This window comes from Brachionichthys hirsutus, chromosome 19 (assembly GCF_040956055.1).
Source record: "Brachionichthys hirsutus isolate HB-005 chromosome 19, CSIRO-AGI_Bhir_v1, whole genome shotgun sequence".
NCBI classification, from domain to species: Eukaryota; Metazoa; Chordata; class Actinopteri; order Lophiiformes; family Brachionichthyidae; genus Brachionichthys; species Brachionichthys hirsutus.
The window spans coordinates 3,780,478-3,797,215 of NC_090915.1; the positions used below are offsets into that span (position 1 = coordinate 3,780,478).

Consider the following 16,738-nt stretch of genomic DNA (forward strand, 5'->3'; position numbering starts at 1 on the left):
CCGGTGATGAGCGGCGCGGTCACTGGAACTTCTTTAATGCGGAGGCAGCGTGTGATGTGATCCGGCTCGTTGCAGTTCGCATTTGGGAACGAGCTAAGAAAGAAAAAGTTAAAATGCAGAAAGGCGTGCGCTACAACGAGGGCCACGCGCTGCATCTGTCGGGCGCGGCGCGGAAAGAGGGCACGAAACGCGGCTTCCTGAGCAAGAAGAGCCCGGAGAACAGCCGCTGGACCGAGCGCTACTTCGCCCTCTACCAGAACCTGCTCTTCTACTTCGAGAACGAGCAGAGCGCGAGGCCCTCCGGGATCTACCTGCTGGAGGGATGCACCTGTGAGAGGTCACCTGCCCCCGGCAGCAGGGACCCCGTGGAGAAGCAGCAGGTAAGCCCCCGGGGGGGTCAGAGGAGAGGAGAGGGAACCAGTGTTACCGGTTAAAAGTTCAATCCATCATGCAGGCTGGGTTGGTTTTCAAAATTCAACATTAAAAAAAAAGTGTTTTTGCATGAAATGGGAATTTGCATTTGTGCCTTTTCATGGAAGGTCTAAAATATTATTCTGCGCTTCCAGTGAAAATAAGCTGAATTGTATTGATCGATCGATTTTCAGCTATAAAATCAAAGTGTAATTCTTCGTCGTTCACCTTCCTGCACTTCTTGCCTCACACAGATGTTTCCAATCAGTGCATTGGATGCTTTTTGGACGATCATTTCTCATCGGATGAGGACGTTTCACCTCCGTTTGTATTGGGATCAAGTTATTGGTTTGAAAGTTATTCTGGATAAACTGTATTTCTCTAACGGTGGTTTTCTGCAGGATCTTGATCGGGAACTTTAGAAAAACAAAGCTTTTCTGGAACATGCATTATAAAGGTGAACTGGTGACTGGCATCGTCGGAGCGACTGCGATTGGTTATTTGTCTTTCTATGTGGCCCTGTGACGAGCCGGTGACTTGTCCAGGGTGTGCTCCGCCTCGATGCAAGGCGCTTTGGTGTTGCTTTGGGGCTGGGAGGAACCGTCCAGACCCGGATGGATCTAACGCTGGCCGGCGAGTGACTGAAATATGAAAGTGAATAGCGGTCCTAATTTAAATCCCTCCTCAGTGCTCTGTTGGATTCAATTGTTTTTCTCTCTCTGATGCTAAACTGAGAACTTGTATTCATGTAAATACCCTTTGATCTGGTCAGGACGATCTGCCAATTCCTGATGCAGGTCATGAACAATAATAAAAGTTGGGAAATCAGAGTTAAATAGGCTGTTAAATATGATCGGCAGTGAATGAAGCCTCACTGCTTGTGGTTCTGCTCTTTGTGCGTTCGCTGCTGGAAACCGTGAATCTCCTGATCGGTTATTGAACTGCTGTTTTCATGTTTGTCTGATTTATAGAAATAATGATGAACCAGAAGCCGTGCAGTGACCTGATCAATCAGAATCTGTTCATGTATGTGCTGAAATGCTCTGTAATATAAGTAAGGTGCAAAGCGAGTGTTTTTAGTGTCTTAAATGTTTACATTTTATTTTGATCGTTACCTGTGATGTCGTCTCCTGTTCTCTTTAAAAGCCGGGTCCGTCTGCGTTTGACACACAACCAGAATCACTGGTTTCACCTCCTCCCAGTCCGTCCAGGATCCGAGTCACGCACTCTCATCTTTATACACCAACCATGAAAAGTAACATTGAATCAGAGTTGGTGTTTATTTCTAACGGATTTTTTAGTCCATGAATGGAATTTTCGATGTTAAAATTGGATATTTTTTCTGACCTCATTCTGGATCCAGGTGAGATTTGGTGGTAAGGTGGCGGCCCCCACCCCGCACGACTGTGTCCAATAATAAGGACTAATTTTTGAAGCTTCATTGACCTCAATGTTGCCTCAAATTTCAAAGTGATCCACCCAGAATGGTTTGATTTATCTTGCTAACTGACAAACATAACCTCCTTGGCGCAGCTAATCATTACTTTGTGTCTCCACCGTCTTTGTGGGGAAGCCTGATACCTGCTCCGGTATCTTCGTCAGCTGATACGTACGTCCGCTGTGTGGAGAGTTTTGTCTGTCTGTGCAGAAACGGCAGTGATTATGGGCGGACTTTAGCAGCAGGACTACGATCGGGATGATGCAACAGGAGTTACTTTCTGACGTGTGTGTGTTTGTGTGTGTGTGTGTCACATCAGACAGAAAAGCTAATTTTGTGACTGGACACGGTGATGCTGAGTGCAGGCCTGCAGGGCGAGATGCGCACAAAGCCTCCTGTCTGCCTCTCGTTGTTATCCTGCGGCTTAATGGCGGCCGGGGAAGCCGCATTAGGAATGTGAGGAGCTACGCAAGCCTCGGTGGTTATGTAACCCCCCCCCCCCCCCCCCCCCCAAACACACACACACACACACACACACACACACTGGAGCCCTTAAGCCTCTCTCTGGTCCGTAGCCGCCACACGCTAGCAAACGTCTGTCACCCGCTTATTGTTGCATCATTACTATGCAGGCCGACTTTGTCCCTGTGGCGGCTGCATGTTCTTGAAACCAAAAACTACTGGGAGTAGAAATCCAGCAGAATGATTGGAGAGCAATATCTAAAAGATGGACAGTCCTCGATGTCAAACTGGGACCATCATCTCCAACCTCTCCCCCCCCAGACAGTCGCTCTACCGTTCCTACTGCGAATCGTGACGCTAAGGACCGGTAAACAAACCACGGGTGTCCTCTACCCCCCCCCCCCCCCCCCCCCCCCCCACACACACACACACACTGACCCACGACAGGACCAGGTGGGTCAAGTGTGAATGCGTGACCTCGCCGTCTTACCGCTCAGGAGGTTAAATACCCGCGTCCTCACCGGTCAGGCAGGCCTGGGGAGAGGTGAGAAGCGGATTCGTTCTACGCCATCCCCTAAAGAACAATGGAGGGTGAAACGGATGGATCGATCACCTGCTTCAATCTATTGCCACAATCAAACTGAGTGATTCCACGTGCGCTTTCTCCGATTCAGCATCATTTCCTGGTTGTCTTCGGGCACGACGGGCAGAAACCGTTGGAGCTTCGGTCAGAGGAAGAGTCGGACTGCAACGAGTGGGTGGAGCGCATCCAGCAGGCCAGGTAGGACCGGATGGTTCTAGTCTCTACTGCTGAATTATTGATTAGTTCTGTTTACATCTTTCTGCTTCTTCTTGTGATGAATCTGTCCGGTAATTTGCTGTGTTCTTCTTTAAGCTCTGGTTTGTTTTCGTGCCAATGCACGCCAGACGTTAATCCTTATTTGTGAGCGTGTGCGTCTTGAGAGCACGCAGGACGCGTCTTGCTGGCGGCGGTTCACATTGAGGTCACTCTGGCGCTGCACAGCTGCACCGGTTACATCACAGACCCGTTTCCCTCCTCTCTCGTTGTCTTGCATCGATAAAATGATTTCTTCCCCGTGTTACTCTAAATACGCTGATTTGAGCGCCACGCTAACAGAAAGGGCCGGATTTAAAACGCTTTCCCTCTGCTGCTCCCTTCAGTTACTCTGACATCATCATTGAGCGCGAGATCCTCATGCAGAAGTACATCCACCTGGTCCAGATCACGGAGACGGAGAAGGTCGCGGCCAATCGGCTTCGCACTCAGCTGGAGGACCAGGACGCTGAGATCGAGAGGCTTAAAGCCGAGGTGAGCGTTGGTGCGTCTGTGCGGACGCAGCGGAGCATGATGGGGGGAATCGCTGGAGTTCGGGCCGTGCGTTTCGAGCCTCCAAAGTGGTTCCCTAAATATTTCTAATCGACTTTGAGTCTCTCATTCTTTACTCCAGATTATATTGTTGAGCAAAACCAAGGAGCGGCTGCGGCTCTGCCAGAGCAACCCGGAAGAGGAAGACCCCGATATAAAGAAGATCAAAAAGGTAAGCCGTCGGATTCCCGCAGCGAAACGGGTGAACGTTGGCGGATGAAGGCGGACGACCTTGCGTCTGCTGCGGCCGTGCAGGTGCAGAGTTTCCTGCGTGGCTGGCTGTGTCGGAGGAAGTGGAAGATCATCGTCCAGGACTACATCTGCTCCCCTCACGCAGAGAGCATGAGGAAGAGGAACCAGATCGTCTTCAACATGGTGGAAGCGGAGACGGAGTACGTCCACCAGCTCTCCGTCCTGGTCAACTGCTTCCTCAGGCCGCTCCGCATGGCCGCCAGCTCCAAGAAGCCTCCCATCAGCCACGACGACGTCAGCAGCGTATTCCTCAACAGGTGTTTACTTATTATTGATGACAAACACAACGTTCGTAGCTCGTGCTGAGTGAACCGGCTCCGTCTGTCTGCAGCGAGACCATCATGTTCCTGCATGAGATCTTCCACCAGGGTCTTAAAGCTCGGATCGCTAACTGGCCGACGCTAGTTCTAGGTGAGGACGGCAGCCATTTTGTCATGAGACAAACAGACGAACGTCCTCCTCCACGCTTGCCCGTTGCTCGTTTAAATACCGTCTCTCTCCCAGCGGACCTCTTTGACATCCTGCTGCCCATGCTGAACATCTACCAGGAGTTCGTGCGGAACCATCAGTACAGCCTGCAGGTTCTGGCGAACTGCAAACAGAACCGAGACTTCGACAAGCTGCTGAAGCAGTACGAGTCCAACGGCGCCTGCGAGGGCCGGATGTTGGAGACGTTCCTCACGTATCCCATGTTCCAGGTAAGAGCTCGCACGTAGCCAACGGTCCGACGTGCATGAAAGAGTCTCATTTTTCTTCTGTGTGTGTGTGTGTGTGTGTGTGTGTGCGCGTGCGTGTGTGTGCGTGTGAGATCAGATTCCACGATACATCATCACTCTTCACGAGCTGCTGGCGCACACGCCTCACGAGCACGTGGAGCGCAAAAGTATGGAGTTTGCCAAATCCAAGCTGGAGGAGCTGTCAAAGTGAGTGTGTGCGCACGTCTCGGGAGTGTGTGTGTGGGGGTGTGTGGCTAGTGACGATGTTGCTGCTCGCGGTGGCGGCGTCGTCAGGATGATGCACGACGAGGTGAGCGACACCGAGAACATCCGGAAGAACCTGGCCATCGAGAGGACGATAGTGGAGGGATGCGACATCCTGCTGGACACCAGTCAGACCTTCGTCCGACAAGGTGAGCGCCCCCCGCAGGCACCCGCACGCTCCGTCGCTATTCGCTCACTGTGCGACTCCACGGCCAGGCGCTCTCGTCCAGCTGCCGTCCAGCAGCGAGCGGGGCGTGCTCAGTAAGGTCCGCCTGGGTCCCCTCTCACTGAGGAAGGAGGGGGAGCGGCAGTGTTTCCTGTTCACCAAGCACTTCCTCATCTGCACCCGGACGTCCGGAGGAAAGCTTCACTTGCTCAAGGTCAGACTCACCTTGGAATAAGACGCAGTTCATTCAGTAGAACTAAAAAAAGGTCTCGTTTCGTAACTGGAAGAGCACAGACCTCCGATATCAAAGACATTATGAAGCTCTGTTTGCTGCAATGTTAATGAAAATGTCAAAGTGATCCGGAATCCAGGATCTCTTCTGGATCATCAGCGAAATTTAACATTCCCAACATTTCCCGATGATTTCATCAAGATCCGTCTGTAACTTTTTGATATTTAATTTAAATATATATGTTGGTGGTAAATAAGTGAGGTCTGTGGTGACGTTTTTAAACGGGCGAGGTTGATCTCTGACCCTGACCCTCCCTGCAGCAAGGAGGCGCGCCGTCTCTGATAGAGTGCGCTCTGATTGAGGAGCTGGACGCCAGCGACGAGGACTGTGAGTATCTCTAACGGCGTCTTCTTCTTAAAGTCTTAAATGATCCGTTTCGACCGAGGCGTCTTTCACCGCTGCAGACAACGCAGCGGGTCAGGGCCTCAACCATCTGGAGTTCAAAATTGTGGTGGAGCCTCCTGACGGTCAGGCGTTCTCCGTCGTCCTCCTGGCGCCGTCTCGCCAAGAAAAGGCCGCGTGGACTAGCGACATCAGCCAGGTGAGTGCGGTGGCCTGGACCCCGCGGGACCGCCGGGGTCATTTAATGTCATCTGATTAAACGTTCTGACCCTTTTCTGCTTCCAGTGCATCGATAACATCCGTTGTAACGGGCTGATGACCAGCGTGTTCGAGGAGAACTCCAAGGTTTCCGTGCCGCACATGATCAAGTAAGAAAATCAGGGCCACGGTGGTTTGCTTTCCCGGATTGGTTCCCGGCGTCATGGGGACGGTCAGCTGATCCGGTCGCTAACGTTAGATGCTAACCTAGCTATTAAAGCCATCGTCTAAAGATGAAATCTTCATCTTCGGTGGGAGCTGAGAGTTAGAAGGCATCTTCAGTTTTCATATGGTTTACGTATATCGCTTTGGAAATGAAAATGGTCGCCGTTTGTCCCGGAGGTCCGACGCCAGGCTGCACAAAGACGACGTCGACATCCGCTTCAGCAAGACGCTCAACTCCTGCAAAGTCCCCCAGATCCGCTACGCCAGCGTGGAGCGCCTGCTGGAGCGGCTGACGGACCTGCGGTTCCTCTCCATCGACTTCCTCAACACCTTCCTCCACACGTACAGGATCTTCACCACGGCCGCCGTGGTCATCGACAAGCTGGCCGACATCTACAAGAAGCCGTTCACCTCCATCCCCGTCAGGTGCCGTCCCACCCCCGAGCCGTCCCACCCGTGCTTGCGGCTCGTGTCCCACGTCTTCGTCCACCCGCCCATCAGTCACGCGTTCACCCCATCTTCTGTGTTTTCTTCTTGTTGTTCCGCCTCCTCTTCATCCGTCACCCTGCTCTGGACCTCTTCCTCGCAGGATTGAGCAGCATTCGTGTGACCGTCTGTCCGTCATGTCCCTCTGTCCCGACTACAGTCTGAAGATCACTCCGCTTGCTCTGGACCAGTCCAAGTAAATCCCATCGGCGGGGGGGACGGCGATTCTCGAGTGCCTCATTTCAGCTTCGGGTGGAACTCTTCTCTTTCAGGTCTCTGGAGATCTTCTTCGCCGCCAACCAGGGCTCGTGGGGAACCGACCCCCTCAGCAACAAGTCCCCGAGGCTGTGCCGCAAGTTCTCCTCCCCTCCTCCTCTCTGCATCCCGACTCGCACCTCCTCCCCCGTGCGCGTCCGCAAGCTCTCCCTCAGTTCCCCGATGAGCGGGAAAGTGGGCGCCTTGGACCTCTCCGCCACGCCGTCCTCCTCGGCGGCCAACTCCCCGACTTCCAGCCACAGTCCTGCCGTCTCCTCGCCACCTCCTGGCTCGACCAAGCCCCCGTCTGGCCTGTCGTCCCCTCCGCCCACTGCCACGCGCTCTCCCGGCCTCCCCCAGTCACCTCCCATCTCTACCAAGTCCCCGTTGGACCTCAGCCGTGGTCCCGGCTCCCCAGAGCCCAGCCCGGCCGCGGGGGAGGACTTCAGCGGAGAGCTGCCTCGCCTCGACGCCTTCTGTGGGAAGCTGAGGCGCAGCATCCGGCGGGGTGCGTAGAAGCATGTTATTCACACCGGGGGGGGGTCCCGCGCCTTACAGCCATACGTGAAGTTTAGCTGGCTCTTTATAAAAATGTCTTATTTATTACTATCGACTTCAGATTGTATGACCACCATTCATGTATCGCTGCTGTTGCCCTTGGATACGTGACTGCTCGCCGCCTGCCAACGCAAACAGACGGGAACGATGCACAGAAGTGGGTTGCCATTACCTAACGGGAATAAAGTGCTCTTAGATAACCATCTGTAGACACACGACAAGCGCGTTGCCTATGACAACGACAACGGCGAGCTCGGGGTCGGAAGACGTGAGACGGGTAGAGCGTCTGCACACGGGAGAACATGTTGGTTTACGAGTCCGTCAATAAAACCCGAAATACAGAAACCACAAAATGAATGTGTGCAGATGTAGCGAAACACCAGCAGCCCCCTGATTGGTTTATCCTGATCATGTGACTGCCAGACTAGGAAACCTGCCCCGAGAACCTGGATCACGTTGGTTCTTAAGTTTCACTAACGGTGGTTTTCTTCAGGATCGAGATCAGGAAGGTTTTATAACACCAAACTGGAGTCTGTGTCGGATCCCATCTGACCCCAGATCAGTTTGGATTATTATTAATTATCCCACGGTGGTGAATTTGACCTATGACCTCTGCATTTACAAACGCGTAACGGCAGCCTTCGTTGTTCTGCCTCTGGGCCGGCGGCCGAGGTTGGAATACTCAAAGGAGCAAACGCAAATAAAGACGTTCAGATCTTTGTTGAGGTGTGGCCATTTTCCCCGTCCTAGCTGTTCTGGAGTCAGTGTCTCTGGACAAGTTTATTCCAGAATCGGCGTCCAACAGCGAGCTGGGCGACGTGTCACCTTGCCGCTCGCCTTCAACGCCGAGACATCTCCGCTACAGACAGGCGGGAGGTACGATACGCGCGATGATCTGAGCTGCTGTTCTTCCTTGTCGTATTTCATGCTGGTTTTTTTTGTCTCTGGTGTCCTGGCCGTCTCTCCAGGGGACAACTCCCGCTGTACAATGTCACCGGCGTCGGCGTTCGCCATCGCCACGGCTGCTGCGGGACATGGTAGCTCCCAGGGTGAGCATGGCCAGCTGTAAAGGTCAAAGGGAACAGCTGTGATTGGAGTTTTACTTTAATGAAGGGCTTTAATCCGTTTCCGTTTCTCTGCCAGGTTTTAATAATTCTGAGAAATCCTGCGATAAAGAATTCATCATCCGGAGAGCTGCTACCAACAGAGTTCTGAACGTGCTGCGACACTGGGTGTCCAAACACTCCCAGGTGAGTCCGTGCGAAACATTAGGGCCTTCCACAGCACCTCCTGGTGGTTAGGAGGAGTCTGTCACCGTTCTCCCTGCTGAAGGAGCGCTTTGCTCCGAGTCTGTTGTTTCACCCAGGAAACGCTGAAAGTTTGTTCTTTTGTCGGCAGAGATTGTAATGCTGCTGATGGAAATGTCCTCTAGGGGGCGCCCTTATGTTTACTACAGATGGAGACGGGATTGATCCGGCGTTAGAAATATTCTCTACACTTTTGCCACGTTGCTCATAACTTGAACGGAGACTATGAATATCATCAGCACGGCATTTTCAAACGGGACAGAACCGGATCCGACGGGACCAGAATCTGTTGCCGTCGGCCCGGAGCGTGACGTCTGTCTCTGTGTCCCAATGTGCTCCTCCATCAGGACTTTGACATGAGCGGTGAGCTGAAGACGGGCGTCACCGGCCTCCTGGAGGAGGTGCTACGAGATCCGGACCTGCTGCCGCAGGAGAGGAAAGCAACGGCAAACATATTAAGGTGCGCCAAAAAAAAAAAAAAAAAAACCCCGTCTGTCATCCAGGCGGGAAAGGAAGACGGGAGGGTTGACGGCAGTGCCCGTTCTAAAGGTGGATGTGGACGCTCTGTTCTTTGCAGCGCCCTCTCTCAAGAGGAGCAGGACGACGCTCAGCTGAAGATGGAGGACATCTTACAGATGGTCAGCGTCAGTACCGGCTCACACATTATCGCATCAGATTTATAAGACGCTCTAATCGGCCGTTGAAATCCTTTCATCTCCAGAAAAGCTGCCCCCTCCTTCACTTCATTGTGGTAAGACTTCTGCTGTGTGTTGTGGGTGAACTGTCCCGTCGACCCAGTGGGTGGATTCCCAGTGCGTGGGTTAGTTTGGCCGCAGATCTTTTGAAACGGCTCGACCCGAACCATTCAGTCCGACGAATTTCCAGGTGGAGAGCCCGAAGGCCGAGAGTTTCGAGTCTCTCTCGGCGATGGAGATGGCCGAGCAGATCGCGCTGCTGGATCACATCGTGTTCCGGAGCATTCCCTACGAGTGAGTAGTTCCTCCGGCGCAGCAGGAGTAGCTCGTCGTTTGTGCCTCAAGAAATTAGTAGAAACATTTAAATTCAATTAGTAGAATTCAACCTACTAATGCTTCATTCTCCTCACACCTCCATAAAAAAAAAAAAGTTTAAACTCAATGTTAAACTGAAATTCTCCAAACGTTGCTGAATGTCTGATCCCGCAGGGAGTTCCTCGGTCAGGGCTGGATGAAGGTCGACAAGATGGAGAGGACACCCTACATCATGAAGACCAGTCAGCACTTCAATGACGTAAGACTGAACGCTCCTTTAATATCCACCATCACAGCCAATCTCAGGGTCAGGGAGCAGCTCCGGGACCCGCCCCAACTTGTTCCCCCCCCCCCCCCCAGATGAGTAACCTGGTGGCGTCTCAGATAATGGCCTACACCGACGTGGGCTCCAGGGCCAGCTGCATCGACAAGTGGTTAGCGGTGGCGGATGTCTGTCGCTGCCTCAACAACTACAACGGCGTCCTCGAGATCACCTCCGCCCTCAACCGCAGCGCCATCTACAGGCTGAAGAAGACCTGGGCCAAAGTCTGCAAACAGGTCAACATCCAGCCATTCAACGACGACGTGTTTACAGCGGGAACCTCGGTTCTCCATCCACTCGGGAGTCGAACAAAAAAAAAAAATTGTGTGTGTGTTATTTGTGAACAAAGGTGTATTTTCTTCTGTGTGTGCTTTTCCAGACGAAGGCGCTGATGGACCGGCTGCAGAAGACCGTGTCTTCAGAGGGAAGGTTCAAGAATCTCAGAGAGACACTGAAAAAGTAAATCTAAGTGAATGTGGCTCTTTCTCTCTAGAAAGATTGAGCTCCTTTAAACGCCGTCTGATGCTTCCAGCTGTAATCCTCCCTGTGTCCCGTACCTGGGCATGTACCTCACTGACCTGGCCTTCATTGAAGAGGCAACGCCCAACTTCACAGAGGAGGGTCTGGTTAACTTCTCCAAGATGAGGATGGTAAAGATCCCCCTCACTCCTCCATATCTTCTCACTCACGGATGAGAATGTAAGTTTCTCAGCCCACAAACATTTCCTGGAGCCTCGCAGCAAAACAATCCAACAATCCTCGCTGGGAATCGGCTTTAGCCTCGATCTTTTAGCCCGCTTAACTTCCTTGTTATCTGCATGTGGGGAACAGAAAGTCAGGAGAGTTGATCATGTTTTCTATTGACGCCGTCTCTGCTCTCAGATTTCTCACATCATCCGGGAGATTCGCCAGTTCCAGCAGGCGCCTTACAGGATCGAGCACCAGCCCAAGGTGTGTGTGTGTGTGTGTGAGATAAAAATTCACTCCTCTGCTGTCGTCTTTTGATGAACAGTACAATAAGGATTGATTTAAACCGTGAATCTGTCCCCAGGTGACTCAGTTCCTCCTGGATAAGACGCTCATGATGGATGAAGATGCTCTCTATGAGCTGTCGCTGAAGATCGAACCACGAGTTCCACCCGGCTAAGCTAATCCACGCAAACAAGTCGGTCCGTGTTACGAAATCAATCGAGAAGCGACGCGACTTGAGTCGTTTGCATGAAATGCCACCAGTTGTTAAGCTCAGGAAGCTCAGGAGAAAACGTGCCTTGAATGAAGATCTGACGAATGTGTGTGTGTGTGTGTGATAACTGTTGAACAAACACAACTCTGCCATGTCCACGTTCAGCTACGACCGTGTTGGCCACCAAGCACGGCCCCAGAGAGCGTTGCTGCTAGCACGCCGTACCTACCGAGCAGGCTGCCGCTTGAACCGGCGGCTCAGACGAGGTTTACATTATTTATACGGGTTGGTCTGAAAGCACAAAGAAAACTGGGCCGATCAAAGTGACTGTCTTTTTTTTTTTAGCACACTTTAAGTTTTCTTGCAGTGAACAGCAGTATTAAAAGGGTTCTACTTGCGCAGACGGCAGCCAATCAGGTCGTGGCGCTCGAGTTGTTTATTTGTAATCATGACGGAACGCTTTTAGCTGTCCATTACGTACATCCCACGAAACTGACTATGGCTGCAACTCTTTAAAACACAAAATGGAAAGCGACGGGTCGGGTGAAATCGAGCTTTAGCGAATGTCATTATTTCCTCAAAACGGATTTGAATGAATCACGGAAACGGTTTTAATATTTTAACTTGATTGTTTTCAGAAGAGTTGGCCTCAAAGGTTTTTCACACGATACAAAACGCACAGTTAAGTTTCTTCAATCACTTCTTAGTTCCTTGTCGATGTTTAAACCTTGTTACCTCGTAAAATAGCATGTTTGCACTATTTACCTCTAAAGAACGTCAATAGACCGACCCCCCCCCCCCCCCTTATCCCTCGAGTTGACTGTTATTAGTTTAAAGTTATTTAATACATTTTTGGCACATTTCTGACTTTGACTCTTAAAAAATGTTAATAGTTCACACGACTTTCACTTTATTTTTTTGTGCACTTTTAAATTCCAGGTTTGCTGTGGTATTTCTTTCCATACATTTCTCTGTAATGTACAGATATTTACGCAATAAAAGCAATAAAAGAAAATACGAATTAAAAATGTAGTTGCTCATGTTTTATGGGAGTAGCTGAACTCGCCACCACTTCAGGAAATACACGTAGAAGTACGTAAAATACAATAAAAGTGGTTTATCTTGCTGTGTTCTGATTTGTTGCTCGACCCCGTGCAGGTGAGAGGAGGAGGAGGGGCTCAGTCAAAGGGCCGAGTGTGTGAAGGATTCAACCGCCTCCCGCTTACATGACAAGTCTGCAATCTGCTCATCAGAATCAGAAGAAAAGCCAAAGTCAGAAACGGGCTCAGCCGGTTCAATCTGTGGAGGACGAGGACAGCCTTGAGCCTCCGTTCACACCAGCAGGCTGAAGGGCTCAATTCTGATGTCATTTCAAACGTAGAAAAGAAAAACACACATTTGAGACTGTGCCTGAATCTGCATCAGACACTATTTTCCTGAAGAAATGACATTTGCTGTATTTTTAGGTGGAGCTGGTCCAGCTGCTCCATGGATGGGGGGGTCTATCTGATCTGGAGAAGGGACCAGACATCAAAGTCCCTCCTCCCATCGCTCAATTCAGGAAGTAAAAGCTGGGGCTGTGATGTCATCAGCAGGGTCTCCTCCAAGGCAGCATCTGTCCAGTTTCATGAGGTTTTCCACGATCCTCCTCCGAATGTTTCAGGTAAATCTATTTGTAGATGCTCCTCACCAGCTTGAGTCCTCAACTTACTGGTTCACTCTCGCCACTCATGCTGACGGGCGAAACTAGAATTAAAAACCCTGCCTCCGACGCAGGAGTCGGTAATACGTCATTTTTTGCTTGAAATTTGGTAACTAAAATCAAAGAGCTCCAGTTTTAAAGCCAACCTTGATTTTATTGTCATACTTCAGCAAAGAACAAAGTGTGTTAATGGTGACAAGATAAATGCACAAAGTGCCTCCGAAATTTACGATCAGCTGTTCAGAAGACAAATCCTACAACTCGAACTATTCCCTGTGAGGCAAACCGAAGAGATTTTAATGGAGACTTTCCTTGTGGAATCCCGCGTCAGTAACGAACGTTAATCCCCCCCGAAAGTTGTTTCCTCAAAGTACAGTGCATCTTCAGTGAACATGAAAAAAGGATATAAACCATATTAGAGGCATTTTGTTAACTTCGGAAAACAAAAGCTTTGAAATCTGTGAACAGCCTTAAATCAAATGTTAAAAAAAAAAATCCCAATATTTTAGCACGACAGGTTTTTTATTTATTTTTTTCACTCAATGCCGACCGTCTCCAAAACTTCAGTAGAAAGAAGAGAAACTATAAAAGACTACTCCGAGAGGCCACATCCGACCCGAGAAGTCCCCACTTTGCTTTTTTTCTTAACAAACAGAAACATGAGCCTCTATTAAAATCAAGGAGTGGTTGGGACAGTGCTAAAACAGTAACGGGGGGAATATATGCAGCTTGCGGCGCCGTGGCGACAAAGGATCCGTGCGGCGGCGGCGGCGTCAGTCGGCGGGCCGCTTTTCACTGTACTTCTTTGTGTGTTCCTCGGCGTTCTTCTTGAATTTTGCAGGATCTTTGTTATATTCCTCCGCCAGGTCGGCCCTCAGCGGATGCTGGGGCTCGGGGCAGCTCACCAGACTGATGAGGCTATCGATCACTAGAGGAGCGGGTAGAGAAAAACACCATCTGTACACAGTCCGTTTTCATATTCGACAAGTTCTGAGAACAAAACTGCTTGCTTTTTCACACCTTTTTAAAAGTGAAAATATATACGCTATATATACACGCCGAGTATTGCGTTTTTACCACAAACGCCGCTTCAACAGCTGAGACGCCCAAAGATGGACAGAAGTGCTGTGTTTCGCTACGGTTGCTAAGCTATAGCTGTCGTCTAGCAGTAAGCTGTGCGGGCCATTCACAGCATGTAAACACGACCGGCTTGTGAGGTCGCAGTAGCCGTGGAAGTTAGATAACAGGTGTTCCTGTGATAAGGCCGTTAGCCACAGCTTTTAGCGTCCATTGATTATGTCAATACCATTTTTTTTTAAAGATGTCAGTAATTCCCTTGCCTCACCTTGCTTGGCTTTGGTGGCGGGCTTCCAGTTTTCGGCGCTGATGATGGGCAGGCAGACCTGACCCTTCTCGTCAATGTTGGGGTGGTAGATTTTTGTCTTGAACGTGATCTTGGGTGGCTTAAATGGGTATTCCGGGGGAAAGATGACGTCAATCCAAAACGCTCCTTTGTTATATGGAGGAGAATCCTTGGGAGAAAACAAAGAGGCAGCCGGCCTGTCATTTAGGCTTTCACTCTGGATTCTTCTGAGATTTACAATTCAATACTTACGGGGACAATGAGCACTTTCCAGTTGTACACATTTGATTCGTCCACTTGAATGTTGCATGAAGTCTTTGACTCACAAATATCTTTCAGCTCCTGAAATCAAACGCATTGGATTAATCCTCACTGAAGTAAAATCTAATCAAATGTACAAAGTTTCAAGTTCTGACATTTAATTATGTTCCGGATTCTCAGATCGGACTCCAACAGAATCCCAGTTCCTTCGCTCCAGTCATGTTCCACGGCTAAACTGCCGTGGCGAAGCAAGAGACTGGTTCCGGGGGTTTGGTCGTATGCCGACTCAGTCATTAGTCGCCCCCGTGTTAAATTACCACAAGTATATATTATGCTGCGTCACGATACGGAAAATATAGGAGTAGCAAGAGACAATTTCCTCTCGGCAGACATCTTGGGCGAGACGGCGGAAACTGTTGCACGGTCGATTCGCTCGCTTTCTGACCTCGTGAACGGGCGAGTCAGCAAGTCGACGACTATATCGTAAAACATCCACGGAGAACCTTATCGTTTGTCTTTTGACCTTTCCATTTGTTTTTCCAACTCTGACGCCTACTGGTCGGCCGCTCGTACCAGTCCGACCAGTCCGTCGGCAAATCCGTAGCGCCGTCGCAATCCGGCCGTCAGAACTTGTGCTAGAAAGACGAATCGCGGTATGATACACGGACAAGATGTTTAATCTCGCTTTTCATAGAGTCAACCTGGAAATACGAGACCACAGAGCTGAAGTAGATCCATCAGCGCAGCTCGACGTGTCCGTTTGACGAGAACCAAACCAAACCCCGGTCAGCCCAGAGACAAACAAACATCTCTCTACTGATCCTGTATTGATACCATGTTTTTAAAATGTATAGTTTTACTGCGTCTTGTAAACACCAACTTCTCTTAAACCCTGTACAAGTCTGGGCCTGTTTGGCCGTCGTGGTTTTCATTGTTCCTTTTTTTTTTTGTTGTTGCTCAGAGTAGAAATTGAAAAGCAGAAGGTTTGGGGGGGGGGGGGGGGTTATGCCTGCACTGACACAAAGTTGAATAAATGTTTTATTACAACTAGATGGCGGCGTGACATTTTCACGATACATTATTTATGAGAACCCCAAAAAGAAAATGCTTCAGATTCGCGGATGGACGAGGTGGAAGCGTGAGACTGGACAGGGATCGAGCGTCTTTGGACGACGATTTTATTCCCGAAACGTACCCGGCGATGCTTCCCATGCTTTGATATCGAGTCATCAAGCCCTGGCCAACAACGGCTGAGGCTGCGATGATAGCATGATATTCATAATATTGCTTTTTAATTTCCTTCCTGGCATACAAGACAATATTTTAGACAATAAGTGGTGAAAATTAAATAGTTTTAGCTTCTGAGATGACCTTACAACAAGGTTTTAAATCTGTCTTTCGTTCTTCCGGATGAAAATCAGACACTTTACTGCTGTTTACCTTTGAGTACTACGGCAGGATCGCAGGGAGGGAATAAACAAAGTACCGGTACTACAAAAAAGGTGACGTCACGTGGGGGTGGGGGGGTAATTCCGGGAACAGCAGCTAATCAGCAAATCGAAATCTAAAATGGAGTCACACAGAATGAGGCGATAGAAACTACAAATAGTAATTTAAACACTCGATTCATGTTTACCGCTACCTCGTGTATTTTCTTTTTTTTTTAACAGGTCGCTTTTCACGTACCGACCTCAAATGTTCCGCTTTCATACGGTGAGACGTCGTGAAACGAGCCGCTGCAGTTCCCAATATAGGGACGATTAAAAATAAAAAAAAACAGCTCCTTTTGAAAGTTAAATATTTTATACAACTTATCGTAATAAGGCGCAGTTTTCTCGTAATGCTGACTCACGCCCTTCTGGCGTCTCAAACTAATCGAGGAGTTGCCTCCCGGTACCGTCGGTCGGACGTCATTACCGCCTCTCTACACGTTAAACGCTTCGTTCACCGCGATTACTCTCGGTCGGTCGGGTCCGTATTTACGCCTACAAGCCGAACGAAATCATCGGAACTCTCGAATACTGTCGTAAATCGTATTTTCTTCTGTATTTCTTTACCTTGCTCAGCCTCCTGGTCGAAGCCATTGTGCCACCGCCGATTCCGATTTCCGGCCAACTTACGTTTCCGTCTTCTTCTTC

The 16,738-nt window shown here is 49.9% G+C and overlaps 2 protein-coding genes across 2 annotated transcripts; one reads left to right on the top strand and one right to left on the bottom strand.

Moving 5' to 3' along the window:
- The first annotated feature begins 113 nt into the window (after positions 1-113).
- On the top strand, positions 114-11,238 carry rasgrf2a (Ras protein-specific guanine nucleotide-releasing factor 2a). Its single transcript, XM_068752759.1, has 29 exons — positions 114-380; positions 2,986-3,092; positions 3,494-3,641; positions 3,781-3,870; positions 3,954-4,207; positions 4,282-4,361; positions 4,455-4,648; positions 4,764-4,873; positions 4,961-5,079; positions 5,147-5,310; positions 5,649-5,715; positions 5,793-5,929; positions 6,016-6,098; positions 6,331-6,579; positions 6,743-6,835; positions 6,912-7,402; positions 8,203-8,328; positions 8,421-8,501; positions 8,596-8,702; positions 9,107-9,219; positions 9,337-9,403; positions 9,481-9,510; positions 9,645-9,748; positions 9,944-10,028; positions 10,130-10,327; positions 10,471-10,550; positions 10,624-10,741; positions 10,974-11,042; positions 11,143-11,238. Exons 1-29 carry the CDS (start codon positions 114-116, stop codon positions 11,236-11,238), a joined length of 3,927 nt encoding a protein of 1,308 aa, XP_068608860.1.
- A 1,871-nt stretch (positions 11,239-13,109) lies between these two features.
- LOC137908284 (ubiquitin-conjugating enzyme E2 L3-like) lies at positions 13,110-16,738 on the bottom strand. Its single transcript, XM_068752670.1, has 4 exons — positions 16,658-16,738; positions 14,592-14,681; positions 14,322-14,508; positions 13,110-13,904 (listed from the first exon to the last, which is right to left on the bottom strand). Exons 1-4 carry the CDS (start codon positions 16,682-16,684, stop codon positions 13,750-13,752), a joined length of 459 nt encoding a protein of 152 aa, XP_068608771.1. The 5' UTR covers positions 16,685-16,738; the 3' UTR covers positions 13,110-13,749.

Bases quoted from the DNA above. Each gene is read 5' to 3' on its own strand.
- rasgrf2a (XM_068752759.1), top strand. From the start codon at position 114: ATGCAGAAAGGCGTGCGCTACAACGAGGGCCACGCGCTGCATCTGTCG. The intron at 4,208-4,281 runs GTGTTTACTTAT...GTCTGTCTGCAG, and splicing joins AGCAGCGTATTCCTCAACAG to CGAGACCATCATGTTCCTGC. The intron at 10,551-10,623 runs GTAAATCTAAGT...TGATGCTTCCAG, and splicing joins CTCAGAGAGACACTGAAAAA to CTGTAATCCTCCCTGTGTCC.
- LOC137908284 (XM_068752670.1), bottom strand. From the start codon at position 16,684: ATGGCTTCGACCAGGAGGCTGAGCAAG. The intron at 14,509-14,591 runs GTAAGTATTGAA...TTTTCTCCCAAG, and splicing joins GGAAAGTGCTCATTGTCCCC to GATTCTCCTCCATATAACAA. The intron at 13,905-14,321 runs GTGAGGCAAGGG...CCGCTCCTCTAG, and splicing joins CGCCACCAAAGCCAAGCAAG to TGATCGATAGCCTCATCAGT.